General features: G+C 52.9%; 1 protein-coding gene across 2 annotated transcripts in view; it reads right to left on the reverse strand.

Moving 5' to 3' along the window:
* Positions 1–619: 619 nt before the first annotated feature.
* Positions 620–16200, reverse strand: part of GPR161 (G protein-coupled receptor 161) — a 49238-nt gene continuing 33657 nt past the window's right edge. For both annotated transcript variants that reach the window (XM_058660604.1, XM_058660603.1), the window contains exons 3-6: positions 8062–8786; positions 3899–4003; positions 2680–2799; positions 620–1040 (exon numbers count right to left, since the gene is read on the reverse strand). In XM_058660604.1, the coding sequence (XP_058516587.1) occupies positions 775–1040; positions 2680–2799; positions 3899–4003; positions 8062–8786 (1216 nt within the window). In that variant the 3' untranslated portion in view covers positions 620–774. The remainder of the gene's footprint in view (positions 1041–2679; positions 2800–3898; positions 4004–8061; positions 8787–16200) is intronic.

Raw genomic sequence — 16200 nt, forward strand, 5'->3', positions numbered from 1 at the left:
TGAGACTTCTGGAGTGAAGGGATTCCCTCCAGTAATCCCAGCATCTTTAGCTCCCCCTGAGCTTGGCACCATAGCCCCATGCAGTGAACGCTGTGAACCCCTGGAACTGAAACATCTGGTGCCCCGTCCTCCTGTCTTTCATAGTGGTTTCTCCCTTCTGAAATATCAAATATCTGTCAGTAGAGAAGTGGGGGGCACGGGCCCTCCCTTCGGCACCAGCAGGCAGGGCACTGACGGCCTGGTCCTAACCAGGGCAGCAGGTGCAAGTGGTTGGGTGTTCTCTGCCAACCATTCAGTCTAGAACCAATAGCCGCTTGCTGCCTGCATCAACATGCTGATGCCCTGAACTTGAACTTGCATTGTTAAGAAGCACCATGCTGTCCTCCGCAGTGCACTGGGACAGGTTGCGGCCAAGGCCTCGGGGACAGCGCATGACTGTGCCCCACGGGACGGTGTCTCTCTCCAACCCTGTGCCCTCTGCTGCCCCCATGTGTCCCCCTCCCAACAAGCCACACCTCCCTCTGCTTTTACTGCACTGTACAAGCCCCGTGGTGTCACGGGACCTCACAGAAGCCCCCATTTGGTCTCACAACAGTAAGACCCAGCCTTGAGTAAGTCCCGGCCTGGAGACAACATTTCCAGCCCACCACACAGGATGTTGTCCTCTGCTTGCATCTGGCTCACTGTGCTCCCAGGCCCCTGACACAGGCGGGCAGGGGACTTCCTCCAAGGGGCCAGCAAGCCCAGCTGCAGCCCTGCTCCACCCCGTGGCCTTCATTTCTGTTCTGCAGCTAGGATGTTGCCTTCTTCGATGCTCTGCAGCTGCAGCCTGTGACTGGCAAGAGTTCTGCTGCCCCGGCGGCCCCCAGAGCCAGGCCCCGGGACGGTCCGTGCTGCGAACAGGACCCCTGGCAAGGCCTCTTCCCCAAACAAGTTGAGTTTGGCCTCAGCCTCGATGGCTTTGGCCAAGCTGGCTGCATAACTGTCCAAGGATTTGTGCACTTCGGCTTTCACGTGGAGAATCGAGTTCTTGGCAGCCTCTGGGGAGAAGGCAGGAACAAAGTTAGCTAACCAGTGACTTGCCTGGGATCATGCCTGCTGTGGCTTCGCTGCCCGGAGGGATGAGGCAATGGTTTTCAAGTTCATGTTCCCAACGTTAAAATTCTAGATTCTCCAACTTCCTACCTGGGAAAAAGTCTTTTGTCCTAGCACTAGTCTCTCCAACGTGGAGAGAAGACAAAACACCTCTTATTTCCTGGGGCTACTGAGATCATTCTAAGATGTTTGGCCTTGGCCAGGCCCAGAGAAAGGGCTAGGGAAACATTCTGAATGCTAGTCAACATGATTCCATCTGGCTCGCAGCTCCCCCAAGTCACAGGGCACCTCGGGGTGGGGAAGTGACATGAGAGGTTCTAGCGCCCTTGCTGAGAGGAGCACCCCTGGACAGGAGGGAGATGGTAAGGCTCTTCACTCCACACCTCCTCCCCGTTAGCATTACTTTACAGACATTTTTAGGGAAGCCTTCATCCTCTCCTGCCATTTTTTGGAGAGTACCACCTGGCAGCCTTCTCTCCAGGGTGAGCCCCTGGCCTCTGCCCTGCCTCCCAGCTGGGCACTGGGGTGCTGGCATCTGCTTGGTGCTGCACTACCTCCCTGCCTGAAGGCTGCTTTAGAGCTGCCACCCCCAATGAGGCAGGCAGGATGAGGCAAGTGTGACCCTGTGCCAGGGGTAGGAAGGGAACTCATGTTCATTTTCTCTGTAGAAAGCGAATGTGAAGCCATGAGGCTGCTGGTCCAAGCTCCACCCAGAGCTCCATGGCTACTTCACTATTTGTTCTGAACACTGGAGTGCGGACAGCGTAAGTGACGTGATTCATTATGAACCCAACATTGACAGACCATGTTTATCTTCTGAAGAATTCACTTCCGCAAATCCTGGTGTCCGCCACTGCATCCACAGCCTGCTCATGCTGAGGGCTGTCCCCCTCTTGGGAGGGAACTCAGGGGAAAAAGATTCTGACAGCCCCGGGCAGCCCAGACAGCTCTTCCATCACTCTGGACAGCAGCATGTCCAGGGACAGCAACTCCAAATCCAAGGGGCAAGAAGGGTGCAGGGGGTTGAGCTGAGAACCCGCTGGCACTGCAGTGGGCGAGAGCCTCCTCTCCTTGCAGGACCCTGTGTGCCCTCAGCAGCTCCCAGCAACAGACCATCAGGGCGGAAGCGTCTGCTCTCAGTGAGTGGCAGCACTCACAGGGCTGTCCTTTCAGTTTCCGTGGGAGGAGATCTAAGCTTGGGGAAGGTAGGAGGCAAGTTCAAGGACATCACCTCACTTCCTCCATTCAGGAAAAAATCCATGGAAGGTTTAGAAACCTCTTAACCAGTCAGGCAGCTTCCTGAGGGAGGACTTAAGAACTGCATCTGGGCTGTGTGTGTTGGAGGGGAAGGGTGTCCTGGGACGGGGTGTGTGTGTGCAGCCAGCATTTGCCCAGTCTTAAATGTCATTTGCTGTGAGCACCGGGTGCCTAAGGACTGAAGTGAGACCAGGAGGCTTGGAGGGAGTCAGGGCAGACAAAGGTGACAGAGCTTTGGCATGTTCCTGGGATGGGGCTAGGGCTGACAAAGTTCTTCTCTCCCCCCCCCCCCATGTTTTCTTGAAGCAATCACACACTGAAACCAACCTTTGATTTGTTCCACTTCATCCTCAAATGTCACCGAGCTCCTCCTCTTGGGTGGGCAAGTGCAGTGGGACGGGGGGTTGTCATCCGATGGGTAGTCTTCAAGCAGCATCACATCCGTTCCTGGGACGAAGGGGCAGAATGTGCAGTGAAAGGCAGCAGTGAAATCCCCCTCCTCTCCCTTCCACCACTCCGCGATCCCTCCATCACTCCCACGATCCCCTCAGTAGGAGCAGCTAACTGCCCTGCAGCCACCTTCCCATTTCAGAGTCTGCAGCCAGTGGGCTGCTTCTGGCACACAGGGAAACACAGCCACGTCAGCCCATGGGTTAGCTGTCCTGACTCACCCTACCCTGGCGTGGAAAAGAAGCAGAGCAAGGCTGCATGGAGCACAGTGCCGTGAAAAGGTGAGTGAGTCTGAGCTCCTCTCCCCATGATTTAAGTATGCAGGATAAGCTAACATTCAGCACACATATCCCTAACAAAAGGCCGGGTAATGAAGGCAGAGAACTCCTACAAGTTATCACAGAGCTGGGCAGGGCAGGGAAGGGAAGGGAGGAAAGACTGAGCCCCATCGTGCAGTGGTGCCCGGGTCTGGCCCTGCACGGAGATCAGCTTTGTTTCTTAAGCTTCCAGTGTCTAGTCCATCAAGATCTCGGTGCTCCCTCGGAACATGAGAAGGAACACTGGATATGCTGGTTAAGCATGGGGGCTCCAGCAGCGAGGTGCTTTATGGAACGCCCGGCTTCTCCACAAAACCAAAGGCTCCACAGGCCGTTCATCCCCAAACTCCCGGAACTTTGCACAACGTTGGGCTAAACCAGGGGCTCAGCAAAGAAATCTTTGCTGGTGGATGACTGAATATCGTAGCCTGGGGTGGAGCCCTTCCTTCACCCCGCCACACTGGAGGGCCTCTGTGTGCAGACCTCAAAGCTCCTGGGAGCAGAGATGGACATTGTAGACGAGCACCTCACTTCTCAGATGGGGTCCCCAAGGCGGAAATGGGCTGACCCCGGGCCTGTGCAGCACACAGGAGCTGCAGTACTGAGGTGCAGCTCTCGGGCCCTCCACTCAGCAGCCTGGCCAAGGCTACACTGGGAACTGGGCACCGAGACCCCACCTCCCGCAGTGGCTGAGCAGCTGTGACCCGAAAACCAGGGTCCGTTCACAAACATGCCATGGACACACCACAGGTGGGAGCCGGCTTGGCCCGCAGGTTTACCTGAGTCCTGGGAGCAGCTGAAGCCAGTGTCGCCAGTGCTGCTGCTGTGCCCCAGGGGCTGGCCTCCAGCCATGAGTGCCGTGAGGTGTGGAGACAGGCCCAGGTCTGAAAAGCAAAGTTGTGTTCAGAGCACGATCAGGCTGCCAGGCCTGCTTGGCCACTTCCATCTTCCTCTCTTCCTCACAGACCTTGCAGTCCAACTCCTGGTCTCTCCTGTCCTTGACAATACTCGCTGTCAACCCACTGTGGGGGTTCCCCACTTTGCCTCCATTGTGTCAGGACCCACTGCAGGGGACACCCTCCCGGGTCAGCAAGGATCCCAGAGGGAGTGCCAGATTTAATCCCAAACAGGGTACCCAAACAGGGTATTTTGAGACTTAGACCCCAAAGGAGAGGGAATTTGGGGAACCTGGAAAGCAGGTGGGGGGTGCGACGAAGCGCATCCCCCAGCCCCCCACCCCCCGAAGCTTGGGAACTGTGGCCTAGGAGCCTCCCCAGGAAGCAGCTGCTGCAGACTGGACCCAGTGTGGGCAGAAGTGGAGAGAGAATGAACCAGGGCCTCCAGCTTAGGAGGCAACAAGAATGACTGAGGGTCGGAGCAACACACCAAAAACCAAGCAGCAGTCAGGAATGAGAAGTGAGATTTCAGAGCCCTCCGGGCACTCCATGAGGGCTTGAGACCGAGAACTCCACCCTGCAGTAAAATCAGGCAGCCACAGGAAAATGAGCTGCAGGTGCTAGGAGTCGGGGTCGGAGAATGGGTTCAACCAGGCTGCCGCCCAGGCTGGAAGATCTCTAGCCCCATCATCAGCATGGAAGGAAAAGGATTGAAGTGAACGGAAGAGATTGGGACAAAGAAAACATGGATCCCGGAGGTGATGGAGGGAACTTAAGAAAAAAAGTAGGATATCTTTAGAAAGAAAGGGGAATGGGTCTCCTCTGACCCCAGGCCTCCCTTCTATGAATGGGTTCCAGTTGTTACCCCTGACATTGGGACCCTATCAAGAGAGGGCCCTTCCCTCTGCTTCCTGGTTTTGGCCTGGCCCAATCACAGCTGTTTCAAGTATCTAGGAAATTAATCAGTGGCTACAAGATCGCTCCCTGTCATTTTTGTCTTTCAAATAAATAAATCTTAAAAACTTATGCTCATACTTTTAGGAATCCCATTTTACACAAGAGTGCAGCCCCTCTACTGTGTTGTAGTAAAGGGATGGGACCAGAGAAGACAGTCAATGTCACACAGCCATACGCTCCAGGATCTTGGCTTGTGGACGCAGCTGTGTGCAGGAGGTCTGGTCATGCCCTGGGGCATGCAGAGCACCATCCCCTGCCAACCGGATGGCCGAAGCCACAGTGGGATTTGGATACAATCTCTGAGGCTGCGGCAAAAGCCAGGAACGTGTCTTGGTCTCCACCAGTGGGAGCGAGCCTTTGAGCCAGACCAGTGTGGCTCAAAGAAAAGGGCTGGAAACAACAGCCAGTGGGCATCTCTCTGTCCGGGTATTATCCAGCGCTTCCCATTAGAAAGCCGACAGGCTTAGCTGGAAACATATCACTCGAGAGCAGATGTACTAGGCTGAACCCAATCCAACCTAGCAAAAACTGAGAAGTACCAACGGAAGCCCATGGGCTCAGGGTGTGTCTCCCCCAGGAGAAGGAGGGTGTGTGTTGTGTGTGTATGTGCCTTTTAGAAGTTAGAAGATCAAGGGTGTGTTTTGAAGAGGGCACTCTGACAAAACTAGAAAACGTCCAGGTACCTCTAGCCAAGGAACTTTGAAAAACCAAGAAGGAAAATCCAGACTGCAGGACACCCTACCATCCCTTCCGGGCGTGATGAGCCACTTTCTCTGGGTGTGAGTCAGTGTCCTCCAGCCCAGGAGGTAACTGGGGAGGAGGCTCTGTCCCCAGACCCAGCAGCTCAAACATAGCCCCAGGCTGGCCCAGCAGGAGGAGGGACCTCTTTGTTTCCCCACAAGCCCCCAAGCCACCTGCTTCAGCTGGATGGAGAAGGAACCGCAGGCATCTCCAGCCCAGGGAAATGTGAGATTTGCTTATGGGAGGGCGTGGAAGAGCTGCTGTCCTTTCTTCTGAAGGTTCCTCTTGGTCTTGATCCCCAGGCACCCGTCAGTTCTGGACTCGTGGCCTAGTATCCCCCAGATAGAGATTAACCTTTAAGTTCGATGTTTCAGCACAAATACCCAATGTCTGCTCCACAGCTGACCTACCCATCATGAAGCAACCCCCTCGGGCAACCTCCAGGTAGTCCCAGCTCTCCATTCCTGAACTAGCATTTCCCCGGGGAGTCTGCTGATGAGCCCTCCCAAGCCGAAAGCATCAGGTGGCAGAGTGGCAGCTGCCACTCCAGGAGAAGCCTCAGGTTTTGCACTTCCTCAGTTCGGGGCACACAGAATGAGAAGATCAAAATCCCCTGAGGATGGCTGCAAGCTGCTATGTACAGAATAAACACTGTCATGTGCTGATGAACTCCTGGCATCCGCGTTGGCTGGGAAGCTCCAGCTATTTGAGGAATTCTCCGTCTGCCTTTGCTCATGAGCACAGTTGTAGGAAAGTTTATCATTTCCCTTTACTGAGTCCTTTTGTTAAAACTTTACAGGTATGCATACCCAGGGGAACCATGCAGGCCAGAGCCTCCAGATCATTTCCTGCTAACTGTGGATGGCCTCAGACAGTCTTCCTAACCTTGGGGTGAGGTGGGGTGAACATGAAAGCACCTTGATGGCAGGGCAACTGATGAGGGTTTAGCAATTTGCTACAGATCAGAGCCATGCCCTAGGAGCCAAAGCCATGCCCACAGAGGGCACTGGATGGGTCTGGTCAGCCCTGGTTCACACAGAGGAATCATAGACTTGGGGTGGAGGTCAAGTTCTTCTGCAACAGAATGGCAGCTGGCAGGCGCAGCTTAGGGTGCAGGGATGGGGCGCCACATTCTGCTATCCGCAGACCTCACCCCATGCTGCAGGCCTCCCCCTGTGGCCAGAGCTTCAGAGAGGAATAGCAGGGACCCCCCAGCTACCATTTCTGGGGAAGGCCAATGACTCAGCCCCATCATCCCACCACGAGCTCCTCCATTCAAAGCCATCCCTAAGGAGGATGAGACCACCCACCTCACACTTGTGACCTAATCCCAGCTGCCTTTCCGCCTGTTCTCACAGCCTCTTCCATGATAACCACAAGTGACTCGCATGGGAAACCTTGGCCCTAAGGCAGAAGTTTCCTTCTGTTCTATCTAACCTCTCCACCTTCATTCTTGTTCCCTTTTTTTCTTTCTTCATTCTTAATAGAAGACATCTAACATATATTTGTTTAGAAGGCAAGTCGTTTGTAAAAATATCTCAACAAGCAAGTTCACCCTGGAATGGAGCCAAACTGGCTCACAAGTTATAATGGGAAATAGGTCTTGCAAGTGGCAAGGGGTGGGCACTTTAGTGAATACTGGGAAGCAGACTCCTCCCCCCTCACCAGCTCTTTACAGTTAGATAAAAAGTTCCAGATTAGAGATAAAAAGTTCCAGATCACTTTTCTCATCCTCAAGAAATAACACAGTCAAGCCACTGTGAAAGACGGTCTCATTGCCACAGGGGCAGAGTCCCCTGTTGTCATTGTCACCGAGAATTCCTCAGGAGTCATTACTTCTGCTACTTGAACAGAAGCCAGAATACCTTGCAGTTTCATCTTCAGGGGGAGAACAAACTAGAATAGTTCGAAGAATTGCCCAGGGTCATGCAGCAAAGTGACAAGTGCAGTCTGAATCTCTTCTGTAATGATCAGGCCAAAGGACAGCTGCGCCCCAACACGCCCCTACAAATCCAGCTGTTTGAGAACACACTAAGAGAAGGTGACCTGAACCAACACCCCTAGCGATAACTGAGAATCTCCTAAAAGCTATGGAGTCCCCTGCTGCACTCAGGGAGCCACGCTGGCCTCCCCAGCAGCATGACCTTGAACTGCCTAGGGATGGAAAGTTGCCTGCAAATCACAGTGCATACTCTGGGATACCCCTTCCTCAAAGGAAATCTTTTCTTTGAACCTAGAGGCCACCGCAGTCACAAACTCGCCTGTCAGCAGGCCAGGGAAGCTAGCAAGACCCCACACTGCATCTGTGTCGAGACGGACAGCCCCTTCCTAACCAGACCCCAAGTTACCTGTGATCCTGTTGGAGATGCTGAAGAGCCTTGAAGTCCTCTGCCGCTGCACAAACGGCTCCCGGTAATACCGGTCCCCAAAGCACATGCCCAGCAGTTCTTTGCGCACTGTCTTGTTCCACAGTCCGTAGATGAGGGGGTGGCAAATGGCACTGGTGAAGGACAGCCACGTGGCCCAGGTCTCCAGGGTCGGGGAGACACAGTTCTTGCCCCAGAGAGCCTCAGAGGTGATGACAACCATGTAGGGGCCCCAGGTGACCATGAAGGCCCCGATGACCACCAGGATGGTGATGAGGGCTTTGCACTGGTTGGCTGAGTAGACCACGCCCTGAAAAGCGTTCCTCCTGCTGCCAGAAGAAGAGGTGGACGTGCTGGAGTTTTTCCTTCCAGTCCTCTGGGCGTCTTCTTCCACAATGACCACCGCGCCACAGTGCACCTTGCGTGCCTTGACCCTGGCCACGCGGAAGATGAAGCCGTAGCACACGAGCATGATCATGAAGGGGAACAGGGCGCACCAGATCTGCCAGAAGGCGGTATAGCCAGGCTCCCTGTGCCACGCAGCCACACACATCCACTTGAAGTCATCAAACTCCACGGATGACCAGCCAAACAGCGGTGGCAGGCAGCCGATGAGGGAGTGAAGCCAGATGTAGACGAGCGCCATGACGGCCCGGTTCCCTGTGATCTTCATGGGGTACACCATCGGGTACAGGACGGCATAGTAGCTACACAAAGGGGTACAGGGAGACGAGAGAGCAGAGTCAAAGGGACAAGAACACATCTGACGGTCACCTGCTGCTCTCCCGGGCGGGGCTCTCAAAGCAGCACCTTCTCCCAGCTGTCACCAGGCATGTCACAGACTGTCCCATGTTGCACGGGAAGATAGCGCTCTTTCCCACAAAGAGCTGGGAGCCAGCAAGGAAGTGGTGCTCAGAGAGTCCTGGTTCCCAACCACCTCGAGTCTACTCAGCAGGGGTGTGGTGAGTCTGGACAGGTCCGCCTTCACCCATTTTGATTGATTTTCTGAGGGGTCGTTAAGTCAGAATGATGGCTAAGGAACAGGGGTTTCATTGACCCCAAGGACATTCACTCTGGTGTGTCAGCTATCATGCTGTGTGTATGAATTACAGGTGAGAAGACACGGAAAGACAGCGTGTAACAGCCTGGAGGGAAAGGGGACACGTTCAATGTTCCCAGCAGGTATGTCATTCTCCTCATTTTACATAACCGGTCACCAAACGCACATGGAAGAAGGGAACACAGCCTGCCCCAGATACAGGGACAAACAAGATACAAACTCGGGCGACCAGTGGCCTGCATCGCGGCATGGTACAGTCAGCCACTGCCTGTGACCCCAGCACTCTTAATGAGTACAGATTTGAGTCCTGGATGTTCCACATCTGATGTAGTTCCCTCCTAAACACCTGAGAAAATAGTACAGGATGGCCCAAGTGCCTGGGCCCCTGCCAGCCACATGGGAGACCTGGATAGTTTCAGGTTTCTTGCTTTGGCTTCTCTCAGCCCCAGCCATTGTGGCCATTTGGGGGGTAAACAGCAGATGGAAGATATCTCTCTCTCTCTCTCTGCAACTCAGCCTTTTCAATACATAAGTCTTTTTAAAAAATTACTCATTTTTATTGCAAAGGCATGTCAGATTAATGGAAAGGAGAGACAAAAAGATTTTCCATTTGCTGGTTGACTCTAAATGTCCACAGTGGCTGGAGCTGAGCTGATCCGAAGCCAGGAGCCAGGAGCCAGCAGCCTCTTCCAGGTCTAGGCTTTGGGCCACCCTCTGTTGCTTTCGCAGGCCACAAGCAGGGAGCTGGATGGAAAGATGAGCAGCTGGGACACAAAGCGCCACCTACATGGGATCCTAGAACTTGCAAGGTGAGGATTTAGTTAATTGAGCCATCACGCCGGGCCCAGTACATGAATCTTAGAAACAAGAACAAACAGGCCGTTCAACTGGGCTGTGGTCTGTGATGTACAAGTCTAGCAATTCCTCACCAACTATGTGGTTCCAGGGTCAGTGCCCCTGGGGTGGTCCCCAAGTCACAGGGCTTAGTTATGGAGGAGGGAGACCAGGAGGGTTAATGACATACACCGATGGACCTGCAGACTGGAGGGTCAGGGCAGGCTTCCTAGAGAAGGGGACATTCAAGACCTGAGTCTTGGAAGGTCAGAGGCACTGGCCCGAGACCCGCACAGGCAGAAAGCTGCCCTGGGCAAGCGTGGGGATGTCATAAAGTGGCTCATGCAGACAGGAACTGCAGTGCAAGGGTGGGAAGGGAGACAGGTGAGCCAGGGTGCGCAGAGCCTTGCAGACCTTGAATTGGGAAGGGTGGGAGGACCTGGGCTATGGGCCGAAAGCAAGCCAGCACCCTTCCCACCTGCCCATTTTATCCTGAAGCAGTGCTGTTTCTGAAAACAAGACGGTCCCAAGAAGACACGCACAGAAGCAACGTGAGCTACCACACTGATGCCTCCAGCCAGGGTGTCGGAAATCACTGGGGCTACACCTTCACGTCACCTAGACAGCCATCTTCTTTACTCCAGAGTCACCCCCGGTCCACAGCCTAAACTGCTGTCTCCAGTCCCACATGCCGACTGGAGGAGCCGCCTCTGCAGCTGATGGGCTCCTCCCCAACACGGGAAGCCAGGGGCTGCTGCTCCACGAGCCCAGGCCAGGATCTAACCTGGTAAGGGTGTTTTGCAGCATGGCGCCCTGGATGGACAACAGGATTTCTACGTAGAGGCCTGAGGAGGGTAACCCCATCTACATTCCTGTCCAGGTTGACAACTTGCAAGAACCATTGTCCCTTGAAAGAGTGTGGCAGGTGCTACTGCAGGCCGAGTGAATGCTGGTCATGCTGGCTCCTCCCACAGACCCTGTCCAGCAATAATAAGGGTAATTACGGTTGGGGCTGGCGCTGTGCCATAACAGTAAAGCTGCTGCCTGTGGCACCAGCATATGGGCACCGATTCAGGTGCCAGCAGCTCCACTTCTGATCCAACGCCCTGCTTCTAGTTTGGGAGACATCAGCATAGGATGGCCCAAGTGTTTGGGCCTCTGCACCCATGAGGGACACCCAAAAGAAGCTTCTGGCTCCTGGTTTCTGACTAGCTCAGCTCCAGCCATTGTGGTTATTAGGGAGTGAACCAGCAGATGGAAGATCTCTCTCTCGGTCTCTCTTCATCACTCTAAGAATAAATATTTTTTTAAAAGATCTATCTAAAAACAGCAACGTAATTAAGGTCCGTCAGCTGTGTTCTCCACACTTCCCCGGGCTCTTCCCAGCATCCAGCTGTTACCAGGACATCACAGTAAAACTTCACTGCACCCCCATGCACTGAACGGGTTACCTGGGGAGTGGGCCTGGCGCTGGTGCCATCTGAGTGAGTCTCCAAGACTCAGAAAAACACAGGCCTTGCCACATCCTCCACGGGCAACACTGTTTTTCTAGTTCTTTGGTGGAGAAAGGGGGTCAAGTTTATATGCATGGAAGCATATAAATCCACGCCACTATCAAGACACAAATCACTTCCACACCTCGGCACCAACGCTTAGGTGTACTCTATCTTAAATTCTAAACTCCCTTTCTAAACGGTAGCCTCAATTAGGCCTCATTATGACTTCCAACAGAAACACAGAATAAAAGCCAGCTCCCCACCCCTGCGGGTTTCTACAGGCCAAAAGAGGACTTCGGCTTTCCTTCCTGGGGCTTTCAACCACCTCTGAGCCCCTTGATCTTTTCTCTAACAGCCCTGAGACAGGAGCCCACACATGACCCTGACCCCAGAGGAGGCACTTCTTACGTCACGTGCACCTGCCTGGCTGTGAATGCTCGCTCTCCTGCTCCAGACCAATCGCTCTGAGGGCAACCCCCATTTTTAATGAGACGTCTTTGCTAAAGTCATGAGTGAAATCCAAGTCAAACACAGCTGCCTCGAGCTGAACATAAGAACAGGAGACAGCTCTGAACATCTCCCAAAGGCCCCTGTGACGATGAATGATTCTCCCACAGCCACTGCTCCAGCAGTTTTCACATAGTAAAAGATCATTCTGAGAACAGCTTATTCATCCAGCACAGCGGGAGATGAGGATGCAGGAGCGATTTCACCTGGCTCCTTGGCAGCTTCACAGGCAAACTGGAGGTGACCAGAGGCCGAGCTCTCCAGTGGGTCCCGCTGCCCCTCAGCAGGTTGAGGACAGTGACATGCAAATGTTGACTTTTCTCTCGGGTCAGCCTCCAGTTCATGTTCTGCCTGTGTTCTGTTGCAAACTTCCAAGACTCCGCGCTCCTCTGTGCAAGAGTTTGACAGACTTCCTTAGCCAGGGTTCTGGAGCGCAGGGGTTCTGCCCACCCCCGCCCCATGCCAGCAGACCTGGCAGTGTCTATGAGGACTACGCAGCTAGGGCGGAGTGCCTGTCTCGTGGGATGCAGCTCTGCATCCAACCATGCACAGGACGGCTCTGCACCATGGAGAAGGATGCATGAGCTGGAGCCCTGAGCTTGGGTGACCGACTGTGCTGCCCCGATGGCGCTGCGAAGTAACTGAGTACAGGCTCTGGCATCTCAGAACTAAAGCAGCTGTTTGCCGGCCACGTGACCTTGGACACATTCTCTTCAGACCTCAAAATCTCATTTTGCTCATCCACAAAACGGGGACTAGTAGGATTCTTGCTTGGGTTGGCAAGCATGTTGGGAAAGAGTTTCATGCAGTGCCTCGCACTCTACTGACAAGTAACAACGCAGTTAAGGTCATGACCACCACTAACTTTGGTCATGACCACTATCTTTCTGCCTTCTTAATGATGCTCCCATGTCTTTCCCCAATTGCCATTCTCTCTGTTAGTCCCGCTCTCCTCACATACATGTTACTACTATATTTCACCTTTCTCTCTCTCTCCTCTCTCTCTCTCTCTCTCTTTTTCCCTCTCTTTCACACACAAGGTTACGTCTTCAGGTTTCCAACCTAAAGAGCAAACATGTGAGCTCTGAAATTACTAAGATCAAGCAAAATTAACTTCCTGAAATGAGGCAGGCAGAAGAAAGAACATATAAATACTTGGTCCAATGAAGATCATTTTTACGAACTTCAAAATAGTAGTTGGCTAAGTCAATTTCCCATATAAATAATTAGTCATCAAAAAATCAATCATATCTGCCATTAAAACTTCTGAAAACTGGGCCCAGTGTGGTGGCCTAACAGCTAAAGTCCTCGCCTTGAATGCGCTAGAATCCCATATGGGTTCCAGTTCTAATTCTAGCGGCCCCACTTCCCATCCGGCTCCCTGCTTGTGGCCTGGGAAAGCAGTTGAGGACGGCCCAATGCCTTGGACTCCTGCACCTGTGTGGGAGACCTGGAGGAAGCTCTAAGCTCCTGGCTTCGGATTGGCTCAGCTCTGGCCATTGCGACCACTTGGGAAATGAATCATCAAAAACACCAAATTTCACAGCATCTAGATAATAGGCAAAGCACTGTGAATCCTGCTGGTTGTTTGCCAGGGGGAAACAGAACAATTTTCCAAGGATCTCCAGACCTGGATAACCTGTAGCAGCGTTGTTTCTCTGTAGCTCTGTCCTGTGTGGCCTGGGAGTGTCCAGCTGTCTCAGACACACACCCTCAGCACTCCACCACTGGTCCCTTATACAGCTCATACAGTCACCATCTGCCTGCCTACCTCTACTTCTCTTGCACAGGGTATTTGTTAGCAAGTATATTCACTTCGCCTGGCTATGACTGCCCAGCACCGACTGCTGAGCCAGGTGGCATATCGCTGTCCAGCACATGAATAAATAGAGGCTGCTCCTGCAGTCAGAAGGCCCTTCCACCTCTTACATACCCTGCAGTCCTACTCGCTGATTTCAGGGAAAATGCTACCTTTTCCCTGAAACATTTGCTGTCCCACCCATCAGCAGTTCTTTTTTTTTTAAAGGTTTATTTATTTTTTTATTGGAAAGGCAGATCTACAGAGAGAAGGAGAGACAGAGAGAAAGATCTTCCACCCACTTGTTTACTCCCCAAGTGGACGCAATGGCCGAAACCAAGGTGATTTTGACACCAGGAGCTTCTTCTGGATCTCCCATGTGGGCACAGGGTCCCAAGGCTTTGGGCCATCCTCTACTGTCTTCCCAAGGCACAAGCAGGAAATGGGAAATGGAGCAGCTGGGACATGAGCCGGTGCCCATATGGGATCCTGGCACGTTTTAGCCACTGAGCCATTACGCCAGGCTCTCCCCAACCAATTAGCAGTTGTAACCCTGGTAATTGTCCACGGCAATTATTTCTTCTCTGGATTAACAACCACAGTACTGGGGCCCGGTGCGATGGCATAGTGCCTAAAGTCCTCGCCTTGAACGTACCGGGATCCCAGATGGACGCCGGTTCTAATCCCGGCAGCTCCACTTCCCATCCAGCTCCCTGCTTGTGGCCTGGGAAGCAGTCAAGGACGGCCCAAAGCCTTGGGACCCTGCACAAGCATGGGAGACGTGGAGGATGCTCCTGTCTCCTGGCTCCTGGCTCCTGGCTTTGGATTGGCTCAGCTCCAACTGTTGCAGCCGCTTGGTGAGTGAATCATCAGATGGAAGATCTTCCTTTCTGCCTCTCCTCCTCTCCATATATCTGACTTTGTAATAAAAATAAATAAATCTTAAAAAAAAAAAAAAAAAAAACAGCCACAGCACTGGTTGGCCTCTGTACCTAAAGTGTCAACCAGAGGGAGTAGGGCCTAAGTTCTTTTCATGTTTTACTCCAACTGCTCCGAAGAATTCAGCACAGTGTTGCTCTCAGGACAGACTCCAGCAAATACTCCTGATACTAAAGAATAAGGCCCAGAAGGGGTCAACTGTTAGCTGTCGCTCTGTCCTGCTTGTGGTGGAAGCTGCTATTCTCACTGACCTCGCCCCAGATCCAGGAGCGTTGCGTGGAGACACTGGTACCAGCTCTGCAAGAGGCACCTCAAGACCAGTCCCCGCTGCTACACTTGAATCGCCTCTCCTCACTGCATCCATGGGGCAGGATGCCTTGGAAGGGATATGCAAAAAAGCTATGACTTAATTAAAAAAAGATCATAAATTAAAACAACAATGATATCCTATTCTCACCCAACTCCATTGCTAGCAAACTTACAAGCCATTTTTTTAATACCATAGAGTCAGTCTTGATAAGATGAAGGTCAAATATATGAAGGAAAATCTGCCCAAGTTTCGGAAGGGCTATTAGCCTTTTCTGTGAAGAACCCCGAATGTGTGTTTAGTCTGACTGAAACCACAGGAGTCCCACAGACAAAACATGATCCCACATGTACCACGCACAGTAGCAGTGAGCCGGCTGAAGCCAGGGCACATGCGCAGGATGGAACGGCACACAGCCAGTAAACTCAGATTCCCCGGAGGGCCCAGCACGCATCACATTGCTCAGTGACAAAATCAGGTCACAAGCCATACACACCTTGAGTCTCTTACAAAAATGTACTGTAGACCACCAAGAGTGTCTAGGGAAATGAGCTAAAAACATACGCAGTTCTTGTTTCAGAGAGGTTGGATTATGGCATTCCTCAGTTCTTCCTGTTACTTTTTTTTTTTTTTTTAATTGGAAGGTCAGATATACAGAGAGGAGAGACGGAGAGGAAGATCCTCCGTCCGATCCGAAGCCAGGAGCCAGGAACCTCTTCCAGGTCTCCCACGTGGGTGCAGGGTCCCAAGGCTTTATGCCGTCCTCAACTGCTTTCCCAGGCCACAAGCAGGGAGCTGGATGGGAAGTGGAGCTGCAGGGATTAGAACCGGCGCCCATATGGGATCCCGGGGTGTTCGAGGCGAGGACCTTAGCCACTAGGCCATGCCGCCGGGCCCATTACTTTTTTTTTTTTTAAAGATTAATTTTTATTACAAAGTCAGATATACAGAGAGGAGGAGAGACAGAGAGGAAGATCTTCCGTCTGATGATTCACTCCCCAAATGAGCCGCAACGGGCCGGTGCTGCACCGATCCGAAGCCAGGAACCAGGAACCTTTTCTGGGTCTCCCACGCGGGTACAGGGTCCCAAAGCCTTGGGCTGTCCTCGACTGCTTTCCCAGGCCACAGATAGGAAGCTGGATGGGAAGTGGAGCTGCTGGGATTATAACCGGCGCCCATA

The sequence above is a fragment of the Ochotona princeps genome, chromosome 2 (assembly GCF_030435755.1).
Source record: "Ochotona princeps isolate mOchPri1 chromosome 2, mOchPri1.hap1, whole genome shotgun sequence".
Classification (NCBI taxonomy): Eukaryota; Metazoa; Chordata; class Mammalia; order Lagomorpha; family Ochotonidae; genus Ochotona; species Ochotona princeps.